This window comes from Drosophila suzukii, chromosome 2R (assembly GCF_043229965.1).
Source record: "Drosophila suzukii chromosome 2R, CBGP_Dsuzu_IsoJpt1.0, whole genome shotgun sequence".
Taxonomy (NCBI): Eukaryota; Metazoa; Arthropoda; class Insecta; order Diptera; family Drosophilidae; genus Drosophila; species Drosophila suzukii.
Genome location: NC_092081.1, coordinates 22,278,600 through 22,305,777, shown reverse-complemented (window position 1 = coordinate 22,305,777; position 27,178 = coordinate 22,278,600). Strand labels below are relative to the sequence as shown.

Below are 27,178 nucleotides of genomic sequence, written 5' to 3'. Positions count from 1 at the left end.
CTTTTCAGATAAGCGAACTGAATCGGTCGACGCCGGAAATGAAAAGGAAATTTGATTAAATGACACTAACCACGTTGACATTTAGTGCGACGTTGCTGAGCACTGTTCATTTCTATCGATAGATCGCATTTACCAACACTTTTGAGTCCACAGAACTAGTTCATCTAAAATTTAAATTTGTATTTTTAAAATACCAAACTCTATGAAAACAAAAACAAGCCTCGAAAAGAATTCCCTATGACAATTGGAGTAGCAAGTCAGCTAAGGAGTATATCCATGACTTCTTTTCAATACGTGTAGGTGTAACTCAAGAACTCACCGCTTTTTGAATGCATGTATGCAATTGTACTTTCTCCAAGTTGGGACAAATGTTCTCTGCATAAGAATTTCTTCCATTTCTTTCGTTAGCACCTAAACACTTTCACTTTCAAAGGAACACTAAATTTTATTTGGCAAGTATAAGTATGAGCATAATCTTTTAAGAGAGTTGCTAGGACAAAGAAATATCGTGTATTTTCTGACTCTTGTTCATATAGACAAGGTGTTGGTGAAAAAAAAACTGTAACCAGGTACTAGGTTATCGATAGGGTGTCCACCGTAGTTAAATTTATTGTGACTAGTTATTAATTTTTAGACATAAAAATATTTTTAAGATGGTCCCAAATAAATGAAATAACTAAAAAAGTTGTTTTATTGATTTATTATTGTTAAATTTCAATGCCAAGGCTATAATGAAAAATCACTTCGATGACGTGAATTACAATGATTTCTATCCACTTACGTTTTCAGTTTAAGCGCAATTATTTCATGATTCCGCTTTCAATCTTTTTCCACAGCTCTTTTCTAACATTTTTTGCTTGTCACCAAGTTTGACCCAAAAGTTGCGGACAAACAATCAAGCTCTCATTACTGTCAGTCTGTCAGTTTGTCAGTTTGCCAGTCGGACTCTCCCACCTTCCCCTTTTGGCCAATTGTCAGTTTGTTGACGGAGTGTAAAAATAAACAAACATTCCATCGAACAATGCTAATCCATTCGATATGGTTTGCCCGGATTAGCTACCAATTCCACATCCGCATGTTTGCAGGGAACTTGTTCTTTACCCTGAGTTTTTTGGCGTATAAATACTTGGCCGTGACTGGGGAATAGCATCAGTCAACACACATCCAATCTTTGAGAACGTTCGTCCAGCACAAACACAAAAAAAAATCAACATGAAAGTAAGAGAAAATTTTAGAAATATACTTAAGACATAGAAAACAAAGATAATACATTTTTTATCACAAAATATTTGGTAAAAAAATATTTCTTGATAGTTCTTTAATGGTAAAATATTTAATTTTCTAACTTCATAAATATCTTCTATTTTAACTTTTGGAATTTGTCCTTACTCCCTGTAGTTCCTCATCTGCTTGGCCCTCTTCATCGCCGCCGCCCAGGCTCATGTTGTGGCCCCCGCTGTCGCCACCTATGCCGCAGCTCCGGCCCTGACTTACGCCGCAGCCGCCCCTGTGACCACCTACTCGGCCGCCCTTCCCCGCGCCTACTCCGCCTACGCCGCCCCCTCCGTTTATGCCGCCCCCTCGGTCTACTCCGCCCCCTCCGTCTACGCAGCCCCCTCTGTCTACTCCTCCGCCGCCTATGTGGCCTCGCCCTCCGTGTACTCCGCCTACGCCGCCCCCGCCGTCGTCTCCACCCTGCTCAAGAAGTAGAGTTTTCAGAGCGATCCAGTAATATGTCACCCATTTTGTCAATGATTTTCCAAGAAATAAAGCTGTGCATTTTTGAAAATAATCCTGTGTACGATTTTTGGGATCTTTTAGTTGCCCATAAAATGATTATATTCAAAATGAAATGTTTTTCATAAATAAAAAAATATTTACCATATAGTTATAGAGCAGAGTAAAACCATATTTAAATTAGATTATATTCTTGGGTGACTTTATAAATGAGTATTAAAACCAAACTACATTTTAATAAATTTTATTAAAATAGAGACCGAGAATTACGAATATTTGAAGAGCATCTCCAATTTCTCTAACAAGTTATGAAATAATAGTTTATAGAAATTGTATGTTAAAATGGGCCATGATCTGAGTTTCTATAATACTTACAATAATTTGTTAATGATTTGAACTAGTTACAAATCGAACTTCCCTTTAATATTTAAGAAATTATAGTGATTACTTGAGTTCATTCTTCGTAAATAACTTTAATGTCATGTAGATATTTCTTTATTAATTTTGGAACCCAGCAACACCCGCAGTTAGTTCCGCCTGAGCCAGTGAAGTGCACAGGACCTTTGAGTTCGTCCTTCTGCCCGGGACTCGCACACCTGAAAGCCCCTGAAAGTGTTTAAGGTTAATTCGTTGGCATACATATTTTATTCAAACTTGCTTGCTGGCCCAGTTAGGATCCTGCAGGATGGCATGTGGCTCATGTTACGGCATCCGCCCGCCCGTTAATGTTATGCAAATGAATTACGACTCGGCTGGGCTAGGATTGTGCCATGTTCAGGCACGTGGCTAACACACACAGGGCCGGGAATATGAATATGTAGATGTGCCCACCTACATTTAATCCCCGACATGGGCGGCCCATAAACCTGGACCACAGGCAGGACTCTGGGCCAACTCCCGGAGCGGAGTTCGGCTGAGTACTCCTATATGGGCGCAAAGCAAGTTTATTGATTGCTCCGTAATGCACTTGTGCCCCAGCGAAATCCCTCTTCTTTTTGCGATACACTTCCGACAGACGATTATGCAGAACAACGAAACTTTTCCCCGCTACATTTCCGGGGAAAAAGTTTAGCCTAAATCACTTAGACCTCAGTCGGCAAAACAAGTGTTGGCATGTCGAAAAATCAGAATCAGAATCCGAAATGGGTGGGAAAACTTTGGAAAGTTTTCGGCACAACAGCAACAAGCGGCAGTCAAGAGTGGCGAACCCTAGAAAGCATTTCATCCGGGAGACTTTGACTGCCGGTTGAAATTCCTCAATAATTAATCAACAATTTACTACAGCTTGTCCTGGTAAATATTTAATTAACCATTTGCCAATGACATTTGAAAAATATACAAATGTAGGTATGCCGGCTCCTTAAATACTATCTCCCAGTCATTGGCTTGGCAAATAAATTATTTAAAAGTCAACAGAGAAATTAGAGATTTGTTTGTGGGCGGAGTGAAATGTTGCATAAATTATGGATGGCCAGTATTGTCGGCAATTAAGTGACCAGGGTAAACGGGCGATTGTTTGTACTGCTGCTATGGAAAACAAACAAACAAATTGGCCCGAATCAGTCGGATATAAAAGACGACGGATTTAGTCCCGGATCTTTTGTGCAACGCCACTTCAGACGTCAGGCTCCCTGTTTTCCTTTTTCCACTCCTTTATTTTAGACAAGGACGTGACAATCCCGGCACAAGTCGCCATTGTCAATGGCATTTTCAGAGGAAACCAGAAGCCTTTTCCCCGACCAGACTCCCATTTCCATGCCACTTGAGACGCAGCCAAATGCCCCAGGACGTGTTTGATATGCACTCCATCCTGGCATGGGCTTAATTACAATGGCAGGACGACAATAGAACAATATTGTGAGCACACAATATATATAGCAAACAATTTCCCTGCAGCTGCAGAGAGGGGAAACGAATATCGGATTATACCCACTCGGTGAAAGCAGCTTTCCCCTTAAAATTCGATTCGGTTTGAGTTGAAGCATCCTCAATAATCCTGTCGAAATGGATGGAGCCGGGAACCCTGCTCCACTGCGTTCTTATTTTATATTTCTTGGCACGGAAATCATATCTATTGCCATGGAAGCCCTATAAATTGCCTTCTCACTCGTAATTCCGACTGCAGATTAGGCTACCTGCTGGAAATACTCAAAGGGTAATTTTTTACATTTAAATAAAAACAATATTAACACAAAACATATTTAGTTGCATGATTTAATTACAGTAGATTTTATTTAAGTCGGAAGATATTGGATATGATTTATATTATGTTTACTTTAAGAATTAAATTTCTAAAATAAATAGTAAGTGCTCGGTTTAATATTTCCATAGTTATAATCAATAAAACCTGCAACGGTTGAAAGTCAAAGCATAAATATTTAATTGCTTGCTTTACTAGTGAAATTAAATATGCAGAAAATACTCCTTTACTTTTAAATTGGAAACTAATATCCCTTGCAGACTTTGGGCATGGTAAAAAATAAATAAATAAATACAGTAAACCAACATTTCAATTAAATCCCAGAAGTAATATTATTTTGGGAATATTTTAATAAACTCTGAAGAGATTAGATATGTTTTTAGTCTTGTTTATTTTAAACAACTCTTAATGCTTAGGTTAATATTCCCATATTTAAAGTTGATAAAAACCGCAATGGCTGAAAATCAAAGCATAAATATTTAAATTCTAGTTTTACCAGTGAAATTAAATATGCAGAAAATATTCCCTTTCACTGTACTTTAATATTCGTTACTGATAGCCCTTGCACACTTTGGGCATAGTTTTCCACACTTTAAATATGCCATGTATAATACATACTCCCAGATTCCTTATGCTCAAATGGACCTGCATAACTATTTCATGATGGAATCCATGGAATGGAAACTTTTGCTTTTCCGCCCAGTTGTGCGTTTAAATTAATAAAACATTTAGCCAGCTTGAGTACACGTACACTTTCCTGGGCAAACAAACTAAAATTAACTAAAAATGTTGAGAGTGGCTGAGAGCAGCAGCAGAAACATTAAGTAAACAGCCCAAAAGTATGCTTCAACTTTGGGCATTACATAAATTCCCCCCACACACATACACAAAACTCACAACTAAAGGCAACAAAAGCACATTAAAGCTTAGATAGCGGGCGGAAAAGCGGGTGGAAAAGCGAGGGGGGTCCGGAAAAGAAGCTAGCAAACAACCATAACATTTATCACGAACACTTAAGTTGGCTCAAAGGGGAAAATGGGTGAAAACCGGGGAAAGCGGGAAAATCGAGGCAAGAACGGAGGTTTCGGTGGGCGGTTTGTTAAATCAATTTGATAAACTGTCAATAATGAGAAATAATTTAATGCGCAGCCTCCAAGCCAAACTGGCTGGGGGAAAGCTGGGCCAACAGATTTCCCTCGACTCATCGTCATAAGCAATTATGACGAACTTGAGCTGGATTTTCCCATCTTTTCACTCCGTTTTCCCCCATCGTTTTGCTCACAATGTTTGCTATTAGCACTTGCTGAAGCTAAGACAAATTTTTGGTTACTTGGACAAGCGAAAGCCGAGATTTATCAAGGATATCACCCAGATGGACCAGTCAACAATAACGCAAAGTGTCAACAGAAATGGCGAGGGGAGGACACCAAAGGAGTGGCGGGACCCGGAAAATTGGGAGGGAGGAGAAGAGGAATACCAGATGAAGAAGCAAGAGCAAAGCGGGCTGATAACAATGGACAAAATGGCAGCACCCACACCGGGGAAAATTGGGATTACTAATCATAGTTATGTAACTAAAAAAAACCTCTATCATAACTTTTTTGGGTCTTATATGGTTCATTGCTAAATATAAATATAGTACGTTCTGAAAAGGTTATTATTTCTTATAACATATGTTAAGATAAAAAAATGTCAAGTAGATTCAGTACCTAATCTACTTTCAAAGTATTGTTAGTTAAATAAATTCAGAACTTATATTCTTATCAGTAAAAATCATTATTAGTGGTCTGAAACCTCTGATAATTATGGTATTTAGAAAGGACTCCTCGTGGTGTTGAAAGATATTAAAGTATCTCACCAAGAACCTGTAGTTTTTTTCTCCAAGTGAGCATTGTCAGAAAGGACCCGAGATTTCTGGGGCTGGAGATGGGTGGCTGGGGGTGGTAATACACCAAGGGGCTAGAGCATAAAGAGTGGGGAGGCGACACCGACGATGTCTGTGCGTGCGTGGCCCGAATCCTTTTGTGCGGGCTGTTGGAAACGACCTTCATAAAACAAACACTCCGATAATGAGTGAACAGTCGTAGGTTTCCCTCAAAGAGCAGGGGTCTGAGTCCTGGAGGGGAGAAGGTTGGGAGAGGGTTCTCCACATTTGGTGCCAGGCCACGAATTGGAGCTACCATTTCGCCTGTGACTACGACTCTCAATTCAACGGATTTCCCGGTTTCCTTTGTGAGTGCAACTAACTGGGCGATAATCGGCATTTGATTTGGTGCCGACGAAAACTTTTCTCAAGAGTATACCCCTTTACCAGCCCCCATTTTCCGCATTTCCCCTTGCGACAGCTGATTGTGAAGTCAACCCTGGTTCGGCTTTGGCCTGAGTTATGTGGCAAAGGCTTTGTCGAGGCCTTCGGCAAATCGATTTCGGTCTGGCGAGATTTTAAAGGTTGGGAGCCCAGGAAGGGGAACTTTCGGTGGTGAACGGTAATGATGTGTGCCACCGTAAATGGGTTACGGATAATTGTTGCGGTTTTCGTTTTCTGTTGGTTTTTTGTCGGAGAACTGCAGAACAGAGCTTACGGAAAAGTTGCTCCTTACCAGAGTGCTTAAAATTTGGAAATATAAGTTTGGGTTATTATCCCTTATGAAATTTGATATTTAGACCAGTTGTGGCTGATTTCTCAAGGCCATGTTAAAGTTCTAGTTCATTATCTCTTAAATAACCCAGATAAACACTAATATGTTATTGGGACACGATAACCGTTAACAGTACATTGAGAAATCGGAAGTAAACATTGGGGAACATTTTTGTTCTGTGCCATACAAATGATATAACATTTTTTAGCTTCAAATGAGATTTAAAGTACTTCAAAGGTATCTCCTTACCTTTAACCTTTCGCCGCTTTATGCCAGACTTTAATCTAATCATTTTGTACCATTTTTAGAGATTCCCTTTAGACGTTACCTTTGTTGAACTCTTTTTCTCTTTGCCCGAGCAACATTAAGCCAGTTAAGGAGCGGAAGTCATGTTAGCTCCGGCCACGCCCCCCGCCCCCGCCCACGCCCATGTGCCCCGCCTCATCTCGCTACCCACCTGCTAAATTTGCATAAAAGATGCTTTTCACTTTTCCAGCCAAAGAAATGAAAACTCAGGCTGCAAATATCTCAGGACGGCTCCGCTTTTGTTGGGTTGCCTGGCAGCCGAGGGAAATAAAATATTTTTTGGCAAAGGAAAATGGAAAATGGAAAATGGAGGGAGGAGGAGCAGGAGGAAAGCAAATGTAAACTAAACGGCAAGAAGCGCAAAAGGGAGACACGCGAATAAAAAAAGGGAAATAGCAACACATGGAATTTTCCGTTCCGTTTTTGTAGGGTTTCATTTTTGTTTTTCTGTTGTCGTGTGGAATTAACTTAGCGGAAACGGAAATGGAAAATGGAAATGAAAGCTGCTGCACAGAGGCATATGGCCAGTGTCAAGGCCCAAGGATGATGGCCGCCAGCTGCTGGGGCTCCTTTTCCCTTTGACATGAGTTTTCCTCGCATTTTCCGGCTAATCATCCACTGATAGAAGGGTGCTTTGCTGCGGTTGGGACTCCTCTCGGTTCCTCTGGGAGTACGGTCTCAGAACCTGCCAGTAATTGCAGCAGTAAATGAAGAGAGCTGGCCAAGAAAGTAGTTTTTTGTTTAATATTTTCAAAACACATCTCGTTTTTATTGAATATCTCACTTAAACAGCTGAGCATCAGCCACGTCAAGGTGGCTATTACCATCATCAGATTGTTATGAGCCCGTTCCTCCTCGGACACTAAACGAGAATCACTCATCACTTATATAGCTGGAGTTTTAGAGTTAATGGGTGTACCTCCCAGAGCTGTAAAGTTCTCACTGCCGGGCATTGTCCATAAAAGAAACTTTACTGTCCCGTTGAATAGTTCGTCTAGTACTGGCTCTCGTTCGCTTTACTTTTACTATACCAACTGGGTGCTCCGAAACAGCTGTTTTGATATCTATGGGAAAGCATTTATGGGGTTTTATCACTAAGTGAATTGGTCATGTAAATTCAAAAAGCCACTTGGGCATTCAAAATATTATTCAATTCAAGAAAGCCTTGCTGAGTGCTAGGAACTAACTAGGTCTTAGAATACTGATAAGAAAAACTGATAACCCATCTTAAAGAATGTAAACTTCACTATTTATATTTATGGGACTTCCAAACTGTGTTTCCATTTCACTTTCAATTGCATGTATCGATATAATTTCATTGGGACATCTATTTTTAGCAGCTCTTACCTCATCCACCCTTGTAACCCCCTTCTTACCAACCAATCCCCCTTGACACCCGCCCCTGCCCTCAGCAATTGTAACAGTTATTGAAGGCGTTGCTGTTTATCATTTGCCGCATTGCATGACTTTAGCTAGTATATCAATATCAGGGAAGCACCTTTTCCCGATCCCCGAAGCCCTTTCCCATTATATACTTTTACTTCCATTGACACGCCGAAATAAAGAAAGCTGGCAGAAATACCAGTAGAAACCAAACTTGCATTTATGGCCAAAACAAACAAATATTATTGACAAAATTATGGCCGGCGCCCAAAACAAAATACAAGGGATATAAAAAGTTAGTTTTGTTCCACACTTCGTGACTTTGCTATGGGCAAATCAAGTGCAATCCTCGCCTTGAGTTCCCACGCAATCGATTTCGGGGGAAAAAAGATATAAAGGCCATTTTGGCGTATGAAATCCGCGTACTGCAGTCCTTGGTATTTTTTAGATTTCCCCGTTTGACATGGCAGTAATACCTGGATGTGACTTTTGGTTTCCTGTTGCGGTTAACATTAAATAAGATTTACTCCAAAAAAAAATAATAAAAATGAAATATAAATTCAAATATATAGGTACTATTTAAAAATGCTGACAATAAATACTAATTCTTAGAAAATGAACACATGGTAATATTTTATTGTAGTTTTACTATTAATAAACCATTTAAAATAGTAGATGCACACATGGTACTAATTTATAAAAGAGAAAAAAAATATTTTAAGACTATTTAAAAAAGTAGTAAACTAGTAAGCTACTACTAGAAAAATTCAATTTTCCACAAATTGCGAAAATCGCTCAAAAATTAAGTTTTCCAGGTTTAAATGCCAATCGGTTGGGAATTTTATTGCGAGTTCAGCAAGGTATGGCTTTCCATGTTTGGAAAGGTACTTTTTTTGTTTTGAGCCAAAATACTACTAATTTTTGGGGTAAAAAGTGTAACTTCGGATTTTTTAAAGAAATCAACATTTTTTGAGGCTTTTTTTGCTGTAACTTGGCCAAAACTGGTCTCAGACGTAAAAGGCGCACTGCTATTAACAGCTAACAAGCCACGTAATCGATTTCCATCACTTTCCGGCTGGTTTAGAAAAATTCAATTTTCCACAAATTTTCGCATTTTTGATAGGGGTAACATCACCTATTTTTGCGAAAAACGCTCAAAAATTAAGTTTTCTAGGTTTAAAAGCCAATCGATTGGGAATTTAATAACGAGTTCAGCAAGGTATGGCTTTCCATGTTTGGATCGGTACTTTTATTGTTTCGTCCAAAACACTACCTTCATTTGGGGTAAAAATAGTAAATACACACATGACACTATTTTATAGTAGTTTTACTGTTAAATAGTAGCTCAAAAAGAGAGCAGTGATAAGCAACGACAGCTGTTAAAGAGCTTAGAAAATCGCTTATATCATTTCACATTAAATGCAATTTGTGTCACTCCTTTCAGGAATCTCAAGCCTGATGTCAAAGCATCATTTCACGTATTATTAGCAATTTCGTAATTGTAATTCAGAAGTCTCCTGTCCCCTGGGAATTTGTCCTCTCCACTTTGCCAACCAGCTCTTGGGGCAAAATAAAACGAAGCATTTCACGATGCAAAAGTCAAGTCAAAGGAGGGCAGAAGTGGGTTTCCATGCCGTATAAAGAAAGCCACATAAATGTTTCCTTTCTCCACTTTCTTCACATTTCCCGCTGCTTCAGCTCCTCTTTTTTCCTGCTTTTCTTTTCAGTGAATGATGAATGCCTGATATCTCCCAGTCTCCGTTCTTACATTTTCATTGAGTGTGTGGGAGTCGTAATGAAATTAAATATTTAAGCTCGCAATGCCTGAATGGGCGGCGGGAAATGAGTGGAAAAGCGGAAAAGTACTGCGAAAGGGACACAAAGCTCAGCCATAACTTTGTGCCTTATGTTTCACAACATGCTGTGGTTTTGGCCCTCTGAATTGCGTGGCACGGGATTAGGATTTGGATTAGGGATGCGCAGCACTTCAGACACTGCAAATGTTGCAAATGTTGCAGCTGCCACCGACGGATTAAGCCAACTACTGCGGCATTACAAACGCTGCCAACGTCATCATAATCAACTTTTCGCCAGACTCAACCTTTTTTTCTACGTCCCCGGAACGTGCTGACACCTCGGAAAAGCTGCCAACTTTCCACTGTCGATTATTTGCTGTCAAATCAGAATTTATTTTGGCAATGCATTCGATTTGCCAATTTTCAGCAGACTATTGCAAGGTGTTCTGGTGTAAAGTGGGAACAACACGTCTGGAAATGTAGTCGAAACGGGGAAAAAAGTTACTTCTGTGAAAAGTTGAAAGTGTTTTATGGAGCAACATACGTTTTTTAAAGATACGTAAAATATGTGCGAAAGTTAGGGAAAAATAGGAATATCTCAGTAAATCATCTTTTATTGGGTGCTTATTTTGCCCAAGAAATTGTTGGTGATTTTTTTAACAATATATAATAATTGGAGTGGCCTTAAAAATGGAATGTCAGAAATCAACGCCTAAATGGTCTTAAAGCTTACTTTAAAATTAATCATACGACTCGTATGCCAGTTAGAGTATAACCAATAACATCACATTCCTTGTCATCTTATTCAATTCGTTGAAAAAATGACTTTAATAATGCCGAAAAAATATCCAATGTTTGCTTAAAATCTACGGCTCCTAGGTTAAAATAAACTTTTGATTAAAGGCAACATTACGTATGAGTGATAAACTTTAAAGCCAATGGCAGACCCTAAAGGTTTAAGGCTTAAAGGCATTTTTATTTTGATATGATTTAAGTATTGATTTAAATTCCCATACTTATGTGGACCGAGATAACTTTATAGCAATGATGCAAAACAAACTTTAAGTCCGAATATCCCTCTACAGGCTCACAAAATTCTCGGAAAGAATTGCGCCAAGAAATAAATACCAGAAAATAAAGCCGTAATATGCTAATCCACTGAACCTTAAAAGTCCGCGAGAAATTACATAATTCCCCGAACTACATAAATAGCGAACGCATTCGAGCGGCAATGCAACAATTTTTAATTACCATTTAGGCGCTTCAACGAGTTTTACAGAAAGGCGAAAAAAATAAAGATAGATAGAGGAAATAGCTGGCAGCTCTCTGGTTTCGACTTTTTCACCATTTTTTCGTCTTTTCCTGCAAGCGTTTAACAAAAATTAAACAGCCAGGCAAAAAAATGGAAAATACAGCGAAAACGAGGGGAAAAAATAAACGCCGGGGAAATTAAGTCAATGTCCTGCGGGGTCAGTTGCGTTTTGGATAAATGTAATTAACCTTCGGGATCGCGACCATTGAGTTGGGTCTGTCCACTAAAAAGTGAGAGAAAAAGGCCACCAGATGCGAAAAGCCAGATTATTTGGTGTAAATGATGGGTTAACATATTTGCGATACATTCCCGAAAAAGTGGAGGCAGATGCGAAAGATTTACTCGCTGCTCGGAGACATTCATCACTTTAAATAGACCACGAACCACATCATTAGGGCCGTCGCCTTGCAAATTAATTACAATCGAAGTGAAAGGTGGAAAATGGGCGGGATGGCACAAACTGAGGGCCAAGAAGCCCCGAAATCCACAGGCAAAGTTCCCAGCGACTTTGGCCAACAATGGAGCCCGGCTGTAATTACCTGCTCACACACACAAGCACACAAACACAGTGGAGCCCTGGAACACGGATAAAGACGGTCACACACACATAATTAACTCGATAATGAGGACAAAACCCGTAGCCACACGTACAGTCAAAGCCAGAAAACCCAATCCCACCCGAGTTGTCTTGTCGCAAATGTATGTAATGGCGTGTCACAGTTGTTGTTCCTGCGGTCGCCCAGGGGGCACTGGGGGGTTAAGGTGGTCTATGGGTCGGGGTTCGGGAGAACCCCATCCCCAGTATTACGTTTTGTTTGCCACGATAATGACTTCCGCTTCGGCAGAGCCGAGGATGACAGAACCGGAATCCGTAATTGCTGCTAAGCGCTTGCCATTCTCGATCTCAATTTCCAGCGTTTGCCTTTGATTTTGCTGCCCCAAAGGAAAAACTCCCCCCAGTTTGGAACCCCTTTTCTTTGGCCATTTTCCACACACACCTCCAGGAATGTGTCAGTGTGCTTTTGGTTTAAAATTTATACGCATTTGACCCGAATGTCGTTGGGCACAAGGAAAAGCCGCCCGAATGCGAAAAAAGGTGTGAAAAACTATGCAGGAAAACTCGTTAAACTAGGGGACTCTGCAAAGTGTTTGCTATGCTAATTCCTGAAAGGCAGGAATTATATTTAGTAGTTGCAGCAATTGTCGGAACCAGTTGCAAATGGCAAATTAGAACTGCCATTTATGTATTTTATTAACCAAAGGGGATTTGTTTAAGTAAACATAACTTCTTTTAGGGCCTTTAAACATATACTTTTATACTACTTGATTAAGAACTAAAGTTGTATTATATTATATTTCTTTTCATATACCTTATTTATATATTTTTGCCATAATTGGCTATGTGGTTCTTTACATAATCTAAATGGGAATAATTGAAGTATACAACGTTCTGCTTAAGTCCTTTAGGTATAAAGTAAAGTACTACGATTTTAAAATAAGAAATGGCCATCCCCTTTGCTACATTTCCCCTAGGCCGCCCCATTTAATTCCACTTAATTTCTCCCCATTGAAAAACAGAAATAATAAGCGCAATCCTTTGGGAAGCCGGGAATATTTCATGATTACGGGCAATTGAATTACACATTTGCATAGTCGGGTTAATTCCTCGGAGATGGCCAAGATACAGAATGGCAAACCCCTAGCATTTATCGCAGTTTACATTCCAATTGCCATTTGCCAGTGGAGTTGGCCAAAACGGGGAGGTGCACCCCGTTTGATTGCGGTAAAATGCTAATTAACGGAGCAATGCTCCAGTTTGGTGGAAAACTTTAACCCGCTGACAAATGACTACCAGTCTGGGCTGCGGTGCGGAGTTATGGGGTTAAGATGGGGGCTAAGCCGGCGTTTCTTTAAAGTTTTCAGCAGACTCTTTAACGTGGCCCAAATATTAATGGCCGCGTTACGTATACGCCGTGATGGCCGCGATCCCTGCTGACCTGCCCAGGGAGTTGTGGGTCTTAAATTCATATCAAAATATATGTATTAAATATTCCCTTGCACCGGATTCGACGCTGCTTTGCTTTAATATTTATAGCAAAGTCCCTGGAGGACGAAATGGCTTTTGTGAGCCCTCTCTGCCCCTCTGTTTGTGAAATTTAAGCACGAAAAAGGTTCGCATATTAAATGCCACGGTCTGAGCAGCGAGTTATCATCAGTCCGTCTGCCTTTGGGGCCCCGGCTATATGGCTCTAAACTTGTTGGTTCCGCTGGGGGATTCGGTTTTGTTTGGTAATTTGTGGAGTGCCGTGCTGCGTGGCAAGAACCAAGGCGAACCGAACCGAACTGGGGAGCGATTTCAATTGGCTGCGGATGGATTTAATAAAAGGTTGCGGGGGCAGATGAGGTGCTCACTCCCTCCTCGATAAAGTTACTTATAAAGTTACCACTGTGCTTATACAGTTATACAACGAGCTTCATTGGATGTGGTTTAAATACTTTGAGCTTATCTAGTACGTGGTTGATCGTTTACTTGATAAATATATTCGCAGATTGGTATGAGACAGTTTTTATATATTATTATTTAAAAGCTTAAAGCCTTTTTGGAATTCTTCTTAAGCGTTAATAAAAATAAGAACTATATGGCAATTTCAGATTAGATAGATAATGTGTTGCATACTTTTAGACACCTTTTATATGTATATATATTTTGAAACTTAAACTCTTTTTAAATTTTTTCCCAGATTAGAATAGAACCCTTTTAATCCGACCTAAAACCTCTAGAGCTTTCGGTGCTCACTAATGTGTTATGTAGTGAAAGGCAAGCAAAACATTTCTTTCGATTACGTAAAACCCTTGAAAATATCGCATCAAACAGCCAACTATTACATTTCTGTGTTTATTTTATACTTGGTTCGAATTGCCATTGCCAAAGTCCTTCGGTGCAAATTAATTACATCCTTTTTCCAGGTCCTTCCGTCCCCGTCCCCGTCTGTTTGTGTGTGTGTGTCGGCACTCGATAAAGGCATTGATCACACAGCCACCTATATAGCTCATCCGCCCCGTAAGCCCGCCCCTTTTGCATTTGGCTCGATTGCAATTACAGAGCGTGGCTAAAAGGGGGTGGGGAAAGGGGTGGAGGGCGGTGGAAAGGGGGGCTTGCATATTTCATAGTAGCTACGCATAAGTGACACTTGTCAAAACACATTTTCCACACCTCCCACCCGCTTTTCCCTTTGGCCAGAGGCAAAAAAGCATATTTCAAGTGCGGCACTTCATGTGCGTCAAACAGAATGCGGGAAAGAGACGGCCTGCGCCTGTGCGAGCGAGAGGGAGGGCGATGCATGAAAGGGAAAACCGAACAGTGAACACCAAACAGTGAACAGAACTGAAAAAGTGCTCAAGTCGAAAGCCCTCGAGTTGTTTTGCAACATTTGAACACGTCAAGTTTTTTAAGGTCAACATGTCGCTGGCAGGCAGGCCAGACATTAGACATCAGACATGGCTAACACGCCGCGGGCGGTGGGCTAAAAGGGGGTGGGAAAAGGGGTTAGGAAATGGGGTTCGGAAAAGGGGTTAGCTAAGGAAAGCGGGATATATTGGATGGTCCAACGTGCGGAATGCCATTTGCATGTGCCGCGATTGTCAAAGGACTGGACCTTGTCCTTTATTCTCAGTTCAGAGTCTTTGGCTTTCAAGTCCCTTGCTAAGTTGAGATCTGTTAAGTAAAGAATGTAAAGGGAAAGATTAGAAACAACCTGTCCTACATGTTCAATAAAAAAAAACGCAACTTAATTTAAAAACACAGATAAAATGATATTTATGTCCAAACTAGTCTTATTTTTATGGGTTTTTAGGTCGTAGTTAAGTCAATTCGAGGCGTACAGGTAAAAGACCGACTGTTTTGATCAGCTATCAATCTATGCTAACGATCCTCATCACTTTTTGGAACATTTATTTTTTGAGCAACAATCGCATTTTTTATCATCATCTATCATCTATTTTTGGGAAAACTGGTCAAAAAATAAAGTTTTCGGATTTTGATGCCAATCGATTAGAAATTTAATTACGAGCTCAGCCAAATTATTCTGAAAATACCTAATTTTTGGGTCAAAAAATAGGTTGTGGGATTTCAGACAAAAATGCCCCCTATTTTTTGCGACTTTTCAATCGTAACTTGGTCAAAACGAGGCGCACAGCTGAAAGACGAACTGCTTTGTACAGCTAACAGCCTAAACTAACTATACCCATCACTTCTTGGAAATATTTATTGACCAATTTTCGCATTAACCCTAACTTTACAATTTCAATAAATATTTTCAGATTTAAGTGCCAACGCTCTGGAAATTGAACTACATGTTCATAGATATATGACATTCTTCATTCTGAACAATATTTTTTAATAATAGTTATGTTTTGTACAATTGACTAGACTTTTTTAGGATCAATAAACAAATCGTCACTTAATCAGCACCTAGGACATAAAAATATTAAAATCATTAGTTAATTGATTTCTAACCAGTTTCAATCAAACTATCTGTTCTTATAAATTCTTGAAATAATTCCCAAGTACCTCTCCAAAGCTGTGTCCCTCCTTTCAAGGAAGGAAATAGAGCACTAACAATTTTGGCTGCTTGGTCAAACGAAAGACAGTCGAAATCCCACCTAAGAACTGTTTTCTTCATTGATATCCCCAAAGTCCACCCACTCTTTCGGCTCTCGGGCGACTCTCGCCCAGAGAAACCCTAAGAAAACCTCCCCTTTTACCCCTTTTAGCCCATCGTTTATTGTTACTTAGCTTTGGGGTAGATCCAAGGCTGGTCCTTAGCTCTTCGGATGCCTTGTTTACTCGTCGGATGTTCACGGCTTTATATGCGGAGACGTACGTGAACACACACACATTCGGGTGTGTGCGTTTCGGTCTCGTTGGAAAACACTTTTTCACAGAATTTTCTCAAAAAGAATGTTAGACAAACCGCTTTGTTGGCAACAATTTGGGTTAAAACTTAAGTGTTTTGCTTCGAGTTGAAACCGAGCCACCTCTTCACCCCTCGTTGCCACAGCCCCTTAAATTCTTTGGCATTGCAGTGCTTTTGGCCCGGCTTAAAACGAAACCCACAAGAAAAGGCGAACAAGAAGGGCAACTAGGAAAACCAACAAAGTTGGGGGAAAACGTGAAAATGTTTTTGTGCTCCTCCGCTTTTCCCTTTCATGCATTCCAAGCCAAGGAGGTAAATTGTCCTTTTAACTTCTTTCGCAGCTGCTGCCGTTCCATATAAATTTCGTTAAAATTCAGCACTGCACTTTCGCTTTTCCCCCAAAAACCGCTTAAGCAGACAATGAGCAGAAAGTATCTCGGGGAGCTCCTGAAGAGGCTTCCTCATTAGACCAACTGAGAATAATTAACAGTCATTACCCAAATGAAAACTGTGAGAGATGCAGGGGGGTTGCGAATCTGGATACTACATATATTTTTTTAAAAGGGTCCCAATGAAAATACTATTTTTTAATTTCTTAGGCACAACATTTTTAATTATAACCAAAATGCATTTTCAATATAGAAAAATAACATTCCCAAAGAGTTTAAATTGCTCTATCAAACTCCAGTGTGCGTTGCATTGGGCTAATTTGATTGAAAGTTTTCGGATCAAGTTTGTGTGGGTAGTCTTACATATGCCGCAAATTTGAGGCCACATCAAAGGAAAAGTTGATGCAAATATATGCCCCGAAGTGAGACCAGAAACCCAGACCGAGCCAAACTCGCAGCCCGACCAATCCATTCAAATGTAAGCAAAGTGGAAAAGAGAGAGACTCGAGTCGCAGATGAATTTGTTTGTTCACATTTTGGGGCTGCATTATTGGATATCTCAGCTCGAACTTAACTAATTTTAAAGTTTTCCAAATGAGAGATCTCTGTGTGTGCGGCAAGTTCTGCAAAAGTTTCCCCAGCTCGTGGAATTAGTTGCAATTTTCAGCATCTGGGGAAGATTTTACATTTACTTGGGCAGGGAAATCGGTGAGTATTACGGGGTCCTGAAAATTGTCTACAGCTGCTTGAGGTTGGGCTTCAACTTCCCATTCGCCATCGCAGTCATCATCCTGTTCGTCGTCATCAGCGTTGACACTTTAAAGTTTTGCAAGAATTTACCGAAGCGAGTTCACGACTGGGTAAACAATTTACAAGCCATTCGAAATTAAATTTCAAGTAATTGATATTTAAAAATTGTTTACAGTTCAAATTGTTTTATTCATGGCGACGTGGAGGTGTTCAACATTCAGAAACAAGAAAAGTTACTTAAGGCCTTTTGACATTTGCATGATTTTAACTAACTAACAAGATTTATTTTAAAAAGTGAAGGCAACCTAAATATGATGCAAGATATAGTTCATACAATGCACGCAAGTCCTTTGATAACAGATTTATCTACGAGACCAACATAGATATTACTAAGAATGAGAACTTAGACAAAAGTAATATTCCTAAGGGTATCATATAGGAAAGTAAATGCAATAAAACCCGTATGACTAATATTAAAAGTAGTTTTTCACCGGAAAAGTTTTGGTTAAAGTTTGTTTTGTTAGGTTTATTCTCTCCTTATTTAAGATGAACTACGTATTAAATTGGCTATATGACACTTGCTTTAGTTTTGGGCCATCAATTTAAATACGAACTTATTTGCTTAGATGTCATATATATTTATCATATCGAAAACAATGTAACTACAAACCATATAAATAAATCATAAGTAACTCTTTCGAGAAAATATAAAAGAGCATTCCAACTTCTTGTATTCTAGAAACCCGATACCCACTCAACCCTCTTGTAACCTATACCTTTGCTTTATTGCAGTCAAAAGTTCAGCGTTCTTTTTGCACTTCTTGTGGCAACTTACGTGGCTTCCCCTGGACCTGTTACACATGATGCCGGGAAGATTGCCAGTTAACCAAGTTAACAAATCCACCCCAAAGGTTCGGTTTCTTTTGTTCGCCGCCGACTCGCTTACCTCATGTTGTTGATTACACTTCGGACGGTCATAAATTTGTATCAGCGAGCGGGGAAACTCATGCAGCAAGTTGGGAAGCTGTATAAAAAGGAAAACTCCGCTGGAGGGTGGAAAAGTTTTTATTTTACCTCGGCGAGTTCGAGTGAAACTCGAGTGCAGTGTGGAGCTGTAGCTGTGAAAAAAATAAAGAGAGAAACTAGATTCGTGCCTGAATTTTCATTAACTGCTTGTTTATCGAATTGAAATTTGAGCCGTTCGAGGGTCGCTCAAAACTCAAATGAAAAGATACAGAGAGTGATACAAAATAAATTCATATAGAAGGGGGCTGGCTGGGAATACACCTAGTCCTCCTCCTTATTTTCCTCCTTACTCCCTTCCAGCTGCCCGTTCTTCTGTATCATATCCTTGATTAACTGTTGGGTCTTGAACTTGAACACTTGATCTCGGGTTTGGTTGACCATTGTGAGCAAATCTTCAAACGCATTATCTGAGTTAGCCAGATAACTGCCGAATTCTTCCTCCGTTCGAAGATCACGGAAATCGCGCACTAGGTTATCCATGTAATCCATCAAAACTACGTGTTGTTCGGCCACCTCTCTCAGTTCCAAGGGCTGCTGTGGCATATTAATGGTGTGGTTAAAGTTTGTATCGGAACTGGTATTGTGCTGAATATATGAACTGGTTTCCTCGGAAGATATGGTGATATGCTGGTTGTCTTCGTAGTCGAACTGCTCCTCCTCCTCCTCGGCAAACATTTCTGGCTCGGATTCGTCGTTGAGATCGGGGGACTTCTCTTCAGTCCCACCTGGATTCTGCAAGGCATCATCTTCCTTGGCTATTAGCTCCTTGACCCTATCCGCATAACGTAGGGTATTCAGGGTGTGCTCCACACAACTCATGGATGGTGATATCATGGCAATCATACAGGTCTTGTTCTTCTTTCCTCCCACAAAAGAGTCGCGGAGGACTTGGGTCAATTTGGATCCACGGAAAGGAAGGTGGCTCGACTGGCGACTCAAGGCCCGAATGCACTCTTTGAGGGCCAGCAGGGATTTGTTGATCTCGGCTCCCTCGATGCGGGTTTGGCGGTCCGCAGATTGCGTATCCGCCCCGCGTTCATTGCCAGCCAGGTCCACAAAGGAGCACTTTCCGTAGGGTCCCCAGGAGTTGGGCATGTGTAGGGCAATCTGGAAGACGGCATGTGAACGCGAAGACTTGGCATTCGCTGAAGTCTGTCCCGAAGTGCGCTCCTTGCTACCATGTTCAATCAGACGGAGGACATCCTCCACCTTGGTCACTGTGATCTCTGTAAGACCCACCACCACCACCTGCTGTCTGCCATCCTCCAGAACCCGTAGCATGGGCTTATTTGGCAGCAGAAGATCAAAAACCTTGCTGCCATAGATCTCAAAGAAGCTGCAAGTGATCTTGGCTCCAATTTCCCGGTACTCAGGACGGGAAATCTCCTCGAAGACATCGCGAGCTGCCATGGCGTAGATGCCAGTTCCGCAATCCTGAATCTTTCCGAAGAACTCCCCGCCCATGGTGTGCGTCTTGCCACTGCCAGTTTGTCCATAGGCAAAGCAGGTGGCATTGCCACCTTCGAACATGGTTCTGATCAGAGGACGAGCTGTGTGATCGTATACCAGTGCATTGGAGCACTCTTCGTCGAAGGTGAAATCGAAACGGAACTTGTGGTGCTCCAGGAACTTGGTCAGGTCCACCTTGAGGCGCAGTTCGTGGACAATCAGGGAATCGGAAGTGGGAATTGTGATGATATCCATGTTCTTAGAGTTCTCCTCCTTGCGACTCATGGGTCTCTTACGCACACAAACTGTGATTTGCTGGGCCGCAGCTCCACGGGGATTCAGACTGCGGAGTGGGGTGAAGTTCAAGGTTCCATGGTACTGACGCAGCATTAGGGCCACCTCCCAGTTGGGATTCCCCGGGTCCTTGCGACGCAGTGCATCCTTCTCCTGCAGCTGCTCCACCTGGCGAGCCCTGCGCTTCTCCCGCTCGTCCTTCATGCGATTCACCTCCCTAACGACACTTGAACATCTCTGATTGTTGTTATTGGAGCCCTGAGATCTGCGATTCTGGATGGGACTGGTGCTACGCGGCTTACAGGGGACCAGTCGAGAGGTATAAGGTCCACCCTGATCACGATTTACTATTGGACCTGGAGGATTATTCTCCGTTTTTGTGGTAGGGAGCTTACTGCGAAAATCCATAGCTCTCATGCGCTCTGCATAGGGATTTGCTGTTCCGGTTCCGCCCGACGGCTTCCTTTGCGAGTCCTGACGCCCTCCAGAGGGACTCACATCCCTGGGCTTGGGAATCAAAGAGCCTGTTGGAGGTTGGTTCTCCGCGAAAATATGACGATTAATCCCAATCAGCATACTGATGGGCACTTCCTTGCCCTTCACCACCGCTCCCTCGGTCCATTCCCCGGTCACCGAGTCGAGTTCCGGATTCTTGCCCGTGCAAACCACCGGATGGACACGTCCGTCACTCCGCTGGAAAAACAACTGCTCGCCAATCTGAATGCGATCCATATTTTTGGTGGTGGCCACGGCTCAAGCCAACAGTTTACAAAAGATGTACTATTTCCCGATTTTTTTTTGTTAGCATATATATTTTTCTAATTTTCCGTTCCACAAGTCAACAATATTTCTTCGACCAGGTATGTTGCCTCTGTAATTTACTTGCGAGTGTGAGGTTTGATAAGCTAATAAAAAGGTTGTATTCATAGAACTAACCTTAAAATCAACGCCTACTTTAACAGTTTTGATTGTTTTGAGACACGTGAGGTTGAAAAAAAAAAACATGTGAGCCATACATTGTAAAGGTTACAGAAATAAAACTATAACGCAGTGAAGGAGACGTTTCCGACCCCACACATATTAACTTCTACTCGTATTACATTTTGAATAAATCGGACGGCTTTATCATATAAATGTCATGAAACAAATAATTAATAGAAACATAATTTGAATTGAAATAATTATAGTTTCGTTATTTTTGACCATATCCTCTTCTACTTCAGTGTATTGTATTTTTTAAATATTTCAGAATAACGAATTAAATTTTTTAAGAACCGGACCAATTACGAAATATCCATATAAAATGTTGCTTCATGCATTGACCAAATTAAAAGCAACATCACAATAAAATTCGAAGTAAAACTGTTTCATGTCTTTGGGATTTTAAAAATACAATTTCAAATTGTAGGTGAACTAGTTCTGTGAACTCAACATTTTTGGTAAATGCGATCTATCGATAGAACTGAACAGTGCTCAGCAACGCATCACTAAATGTCAACGTGCTTAGTGCCATTTAATCAAATTTCCTTTTCATTTTCGGTGTCGACCGATTCAGTTCGCTTTTCTGAAAGACATTTTCTCAGATTTCTTTTCGAAGAAAGAAGAAAGGTAAAGCTCTTGTTTAACTATTTTTCATTTGCTAAAAGTGTTTTTCCACAGCTTCTTAACCATGTAGCCCAGGAACGCCAACGAACCCACCATTTTTCGTTTTATATAGGCAAATAAACGCCATATCATGGTCTGTTTGATGATGTTCGTAGTTTCGGGAGCGATGTCGATATGGGATCTAGACAAAGTGGTCGCGGAGGAGTTAGTACACTTGATACTGGGCTTCACTGGGCAGGAAACATCTTATGGAGCCACTGGAACACACTACTGACAATCTTGGCCGTCATCTGGAGCCATTCGATGTACTAAATTGGAGATACAATAAAGGTAGTTGACTTCGGCAAGCCGAAGTGTATACACCCTTGCAGGTTATCCCTATGGAATCAAAGAGTTTTCCGATTTTTAGAAAACTAAAAAATATTTACAGAAATATTAAGAAAATGTTACATTTCAATTTACCAGCGCATGGGTATTATTTTGACCATTATTTTCCGAACTTTCCTGTAGCAGCTGTATGATATTGTAGTCCGATTTTTATTAAATTAAGATAATATGATCAAATGAGGTTCTCTAATTCTAGTGTTCATAAGTACAATGCTATCCTTCTTCCAAGAAGTCTGGTATTTGTGCAAAGGCAGAGGAGCCTCTTTTGTTGGGTCTTCCACACATTACCCCATTTAAAATCGGCCGGATAATCCTTTACAGCAAAATAAACTAACATTTTTTCTCCATTTCAGTACATCGAATGGCTGCAGATGACGGGCAAGAAGCTAGTAAGATTCCGAGTGTCAGTAGGGTGCTCCAGTGGCTCCACGAGATGTTTCCTGCCCACTGAATCGCTAGCAAGTTTACTATCTCCTCAGCGACCACGTTGTCTACATCCCATATCTACATAGCTCCCGAAACTAGGAACATCATCAAACATACGGAGATATGGCGTTTGTTTGCCCATATGAAACGAATTATGGTCGGTTCGTTGACGATCCTGGGCGGCATGGGTAGTCAAGGGATTCGCCCTGATGCTACCACCCAGCACAGTCCCAGAGGAAGATGGCCTGTTTGTCGGCATCCTCAGACAGTAGTCGAACCATATTCTGGCCCTGATCGGACATGGATGCCCCACCATCAATCGCCAGGACTACAAAGGATCCTTCAAGAGAGTCTAAATGGCAGGCCCTCGAGTTCCCGCGGATGATCTGGACAATACCCGTCGCACCTCTGAGAAGGCTATGAAGCACAACAGTCGGAGTCTGAATGCCTTTTCTTAAATGGCCATTCTGAAGCTAAGTCAACGCCACCCACATCGTTATAGAGAGGGTATAAGTCTCCCCAACGCGTCCTTTCAAATTGATGAACGGCATCCGGCAGTTCCAAATATTCTTGCCACTTATTCCTTTGGCGATCACTGAGACTGTTACTCTAAAAAAAAGCAAAAAATCACTAAATAATTTTAAATATACAAATTAAACAAAATCCTTTCTTGTCACACTATAAATATTTAGACCCTTTTTTTAACTGGGTTACAATTTTCCATCTAAACGTACTTCAGTCTAGGTTTTTAAGGGGTCCTTATTCTCTGTTTATAAAACGCATTTTCCTTAATATACTTTATTTGACGTTGAAGCTTGTTTAGGTATAACCAGAATATTATAAGTCATGATTCCCAAAACTGTGTAAACCTTAAACTCGTTTTCATGAAAACAATGTATTTTCGGTTAGCGGGTAAAAGTTTAGTAATAACCTAGTAAAAATGAACAGAATAAGCAGGCTAATCTAAAGATTTTAATTATCATTGAAGGATTTTGGTAGGCCACTCGGTTTTCTTCATTCAGGGAACTACTTACTTCCTTAAAGTTGGTTTAGGTGGGTCTACGAACAATTTTATGGTTAACATGCTTGGGGTGTCGGCTCGTAAATTCCTGGCTTGCCGGGTTTTGGGTTAGCAGCTTCTTTTGATATATGGCCCTTGCTCCGTTACGGGTTAGTACTTTTCAAATTAGATTTGGCACCCATCCCTTCGCGTCCTTTGTGTGGGCATGTCATAAAGCGAAACGAAGGACCTTTCTGTATTTACACAAGCGTGCGCATTCCACAAATAAATAGCTGAGGCAGCTCTCTCGTTTTGTAGTCTAGACTTGTGATTGGAGGACAATTAAAATACACCTCGGAGACCCTTAGAGGGATCAAACGACATGCTGTTCGCAGTCAGTCAGGTGTAAAAACTAATTTGCGGCACTGTTCGCAGCATAGTTCCAATTCCGAGAACCGCAAACGAAACCTCAAGGTGAAAAGTTCAGGGTACACTGCACCCAGAGTGTGTGACTATCATGCTGGCTGGTCCAGTTTTCCTATCAGTTACTGGGTCAGCACTGGGTATGTGGACCATAAATCTCATGGCTGCTGCAATCAGGGCCTGCAATCGCAATCTGCATCTGAAATCAGCGAGCAGTGCCAACTTGTCAGGGCCGAATAGATAGCGACCAAACTGGAAATGGCGTCAAGGGCGCCATAAATGAGAATTTCCGTTTCATTTCCGTCCGTTTGTTTGTGTTTGGCTGTGCGGTTCATTTGTGGCCCATAATGAGCAGGGAAAGCTGGGAAAGCGTCGTGGCTCTGTATCGATTTTCATTTAAAGTGCCTGCCAGTGGACCACCTAATGGCATTTGCCGTCCCGAATTTATGGCAACTTGACCTCGGCCATTTGTCAGCATTAGAACACAATTGGATAACATGGCCGCTGCAGTCAAGGGCATCATAAATGGGTAGCTGCCAATAGACGTATGGCTGCTTTGGCCAGAAGCAAGTAAGCCTAAGCCCACAATTCAATTAAATACAGCCTTAGCCTCGGGAAATTCCAACCAGTCCCGGCGAATATTTATGGCAACTCGAGGTGGAGAAAAAGACACATAAATTTGTTTCCGCCCGACGCGATAAGCGGCAAAACATGTTGATACAGAGGCGAAATAAAATATGTCGCCTGAATGGAGACCAGGATGCAAAGCCCGAAGATTTATGCCGAAATAATCGCTGGCGGCCATAAATTATAGCCAGCAGCTAGACAAAAATCTCCGATTCATCGATTTTCCATCGAGCTGTCAGTCACAAACAACACTTTGTTCTACCGAAACATGTTATAAAACACACACGAGTCACCACACACACATTTAAATAAATCAGGAAATAGCGCGGTAAATTTAGCAGGATGTTCTCAGGACGAGTCCCCATGATGCAGCACACTCGCAGGGGCACAGTGCCCATGACTGAGGAGCAGCGGTATGGTGGTTCCGTTGGAATGCAAGGATATATCTAAAATCACGATTCTCCAATTGCAGCAGTATGAAGTCCGAGTCCCAAAACGACTCAATCAAGTCGTCTGAGTGCAGGATGCGATTGATTTCCCGGTGAGAAAATATTATAATCCCTAATGATATATTATGAAAGATTGAATCTTGAAGCTTAACTTAAAATTTACTGTCTATACGATGTTTAGTCATCTTTGATCAACATTTTTAAGCATTTCAAGATCTCCTACTTATCCAAAGCAATGGTTTCCTCGTTTTATCCATGCCTATCTATATCATTTTAGCACCTGGATGCTCCTGCTGGACTACAAGCAGTATAAGGCAGCTCGAACCATCCAATCAACCTGGCGACGATACTTCTACCGGAAGATGTTCGAGGACAGAAGAAAGGCGGCCATTACAATCCAGCGGTGGTGGCGTGGGTTCTCGGTCAGAAACAATCACTACAGCTTTGTGGAGAATATGCTGCAGAAACGCCTGGTGGACCACTACCACAGATCGGCCACCAAGATCCAGGCTCTGTTCCGCGGCTGGTGGAGTCGCCACACGATCCACGACAACAGCAGGTTGCTCAGGTTGCAGGTCTGCGCCGCCGAGGATCTCCTGAATTGCGTGGCCTTCAAGTTGCACCACCTGCTTCGCACCTACGCCATTCCCGGGGTCTATTCGCTGAAGAACTCCAAGTATGACTATAATTTTTGATTCTATATAGTATTTACTAATTATAATTTAAACTTCCCCAACAGCTGCTTGTCGCGAGTAGAGAAACTGCTGGCGAGCCTGCATTTTCGGTTTCACAATGGCAAGGAGAAGTTGAAAATTGCCAAAAATCAGGCCGATAGAAAGAAGGATCAACAAACATATAGGAAAAGTGAAAGGCTCAGTGATGTTCCGTTCAGAGGAGCACGATACTGGAGCCAATGCAGGCCAAAGTGCGAGGCAGCCCTCAAATTGTCCAAGGATATTGACAAGCGCATGTTCAGGATCATTGAAATGTACGATGCTTCGCAAAGGGATGCGCAAGCGGTGTTGGCCCAAAAGAATTTGGCATACAGTAACTATGTTCAAAAACAATATTCCAAATTTCAGTTTTTAAACGATTTTTTTTACAGAAAAGCAGAAAAAGCTAATCAACAATATAAAGAAGTCGGCTGAGAGAAACAAACGCGACTTTTGCGGCGATGTGATTGCCAGCATGCGCCGCTGGAAAATCCTGGTGGACAACAACCTGAATGTGGACAAAAACATTTTTAAGAAACCGGAAAATCTAGAGAAGTTCCTCGCCGAAATATCACCTTTCGGGAAAGAGTTTGAGAACTGCACCTGCTATTGCCGTATTCCCGTACTAACAGAAATCTATTGCGGCTAAACACTAATCCACTGTGTAATATTTTATTAATAAAACAACTATGTCAAGAATTTGATCACTAAACAATTTTATTTGCAATTCGGTGAATACTCTGAGCTTTATCGAAAGCTTTTCTTAATCAAATGTGGATCTTAGAACTGCTTTTTAGCTGAAAATTGCGTTGAATATATCGACTGAAAATAAAATATTTTTAGATGTTAAATACTGGAATAAATTCTTTTTTCTCACCAAAAACATTTCCGAAAAATCTGAGCAGCGCGGTTACGAATGAGGGTCTTTGCGTGTCGGTCCAACTGTCGGTCATGTGATCTATTTCGCCAGATTTTATTAATATTTTGGTAATCTCCTGCTTCTGGACTTTTCTTACCCAAATGCTCGCAATCTAACCGCTCGTTGTTCAAGTTAAAGTTTATATCGCCTCCTATGGGCGGGGCCACAGACTGATCGATCTCCGAAATGTCTGGATCCGCCATGGTTAACTTTGAATTTTATCTTAAATCATTGAAGTTTCCTGTTTGAAGATTCTGCACAACTCAAAATTTAGAATAAAATTTCTTTAATTTATTTTATCGCCCGTTTGGCACAGCTATGATTTTGATTTTGGAATACTGGATGATGAAAATACGAAAGGTGAAGCACAGATTACTTGTTATGGCGTTAAATTTGAGGAACAAATTTAGTTCACTTTCAGAACTTAAAGTT

The 27,178-nt window shown here is 41.1% G+C and overlaps 6 protein-coding genes across 6 annotated transcripts in view; 3 read left to right on the top strand and 3 right to left on the bottom strand.

Annotated features, from left to right (window-relative positions):
• The window catches only part of LOC108008935 (neuropeptide-like protein 31), a 202,500-nt gene that overhangs the window by 87,880 nt on the left and 87,442 nt on the right, over nt 1-27,178 (top strand). The window lies entirely within an intron of this gene.
• Nucleotides 1,081-1,792, top strand: LOC118876972 (cuticle protein 16.5). Its single transcript, XM_036813673.3, has 2 exons — nt 1,081-1,218; nt 1,399-1,792. The coding sequence occupies exons 1-2, from the start codon at nt 1,213-1,215 to the stop codon at nt 1,708-1,710; spliced, it is 318 nt and encodes a 105-aa protein (XP_036669568.2). The 5' UTR covers nt 1,081-1,212; the 3' UTR covers nt 1,711-1,792.
• LOC108008919 (uncharacterized) lies at nt 7,291-7,919 on the bottom strand. The gene is made up of 3 exons (XM_017072826.4): nt 7,802-7,919; nt 7,667-7,744; nt 7,291-7,599 (listed from the first exon to the last, which is right to left on the bottom strand). The coding sequence occupies exons 1-3, from the start codon at nt 7,833-7,835 to the stop codon at nt 7,490-7,492; spliced, it is 222 nt and encodes a 73-aa protein (XP_016928315.2). The 5' UTR covers nt 7,836-7,919; the 3' UTR covers nt 7,291-7,489.
• Klp59D (Kinesin-like protein at 59D) lies at nt 18,584-21,114 on the bottom strand. Its single transcript, XM_017072052.4, has one exon. It carries the CDS (start codon nt 20,927-20,929, stop codon nt 18,716-18,718), a length of 2,214 nt encoding a protein of 737 aa, XP_016927541.3. The 5' UTR covers nt 20,930-21,114; the 3' UTR covers nt 18,584-18,715.
• LOC108008714 (uncharacterized) lies at nt 24,887-26,512 on the top strand. Its single transcript, XM_017072612.4, has 5 exons — nt 24,887-25,078; nt 25,138-25,206; nt 25,392-25,790; nt 25,854-26,161; nt 26,220-26,512. Exons 1-5 carry the CDS (start codon nt 25,008-25,010, stop codon nt 26,474-26,476), a joined length of 1,104 nt encoding a protein of 367 aa, XP_016928101.2. The 5' UTR covers nt 24,887-25,007; the 3' UTR covers nt 26,477-26,512.
• Nucleotides 26,525-27,102, bottom strand: LOC108008715 (uncharacterized). Its single transcript, XM_017072613.4, has 3 exons — nt 26,844-27,102; nt 26,705-26,785; nt 26,525-26,649 (listed from the first exon to the last, which is right to left on the bottom strand). Exons 1-3 carry the CDS (start codon nt 26,947-26,949, stop codon nt 26,621-26,623), a joined length of 216 nt encoding a protein of 71 aa, XP_016928102.1. The 5' UTR covers nt 26,950-27,102; the 3' UTR covers nt 26,525-26,620.

Coding starts and splice junctions, on each gene's coding strand:
- LOC108008919 (XM_017072826.4), bottom strand. CDS start 7,835: ATGCCCGGCAGTGAGAACTTTACAGCTCTGGGAG. Junction 7,745..7,801: donor GAACTTTACAGCTCTGGGAG/GTACACCCATTA, acceptor ATTCTCGTTTAG/TGTCCGAGGAGGAACGGGCT. Junction 7,600..7,666: donor GCTGATGCTCAGCTGTTTAA/GTGAGATATTCA, acceptor TTTCTTGGCCAG/CTCTCTTCATTTACTGCTGC.
- LOC108008715 (XM_017072613.4), bottom strand. CDS start 26,949: ATGGCGGATCCAGACATTTCGGAGATCGATCAGTCTGTGGCCCCGCCC. Junction 26,786..26,843: donor GTTAGATTGCGAGCATTTGG/GTAAGAAAAGTC, acceptor CTGGCGAAATAG/ATCACATGACCGACAGTTGG. Junction 26,650..26,704: donor ATTTTTCGGAAATGTTTTTG/GTGAGAAAAAAG, acceptor TTTTATTTTCAG/TCGATATATTCAACGCAATT.
- LOC108008714 (XM_017072612.4), top strand. CDS start 25,008: ATGTTCTCAGGACGAGTCCCCATGATGCAGCACACTCGCAGGGGCACA. Junction 25,207..25,391: donor AGGATGCGATTGATTTCCCG/GTGAGAAAATAT, acceptor ATATCATTTTAG/CACCTGGATGCTCCTGCTGG. Junction 25,791..25,853: donor TATTCGCTGAAGAACTCCAA/GTATGACTATAA, acceptor CTTCCCCAACAG/CTGCTTGTCGCGAGTAGAGA.
- Klp59D (XM_017072052.4), bottom strand. CDS start 20,929: ATGGATCGCATTCAGATTGGCGAGCAGTTGTTTTTCCAGCGGAGTGAC.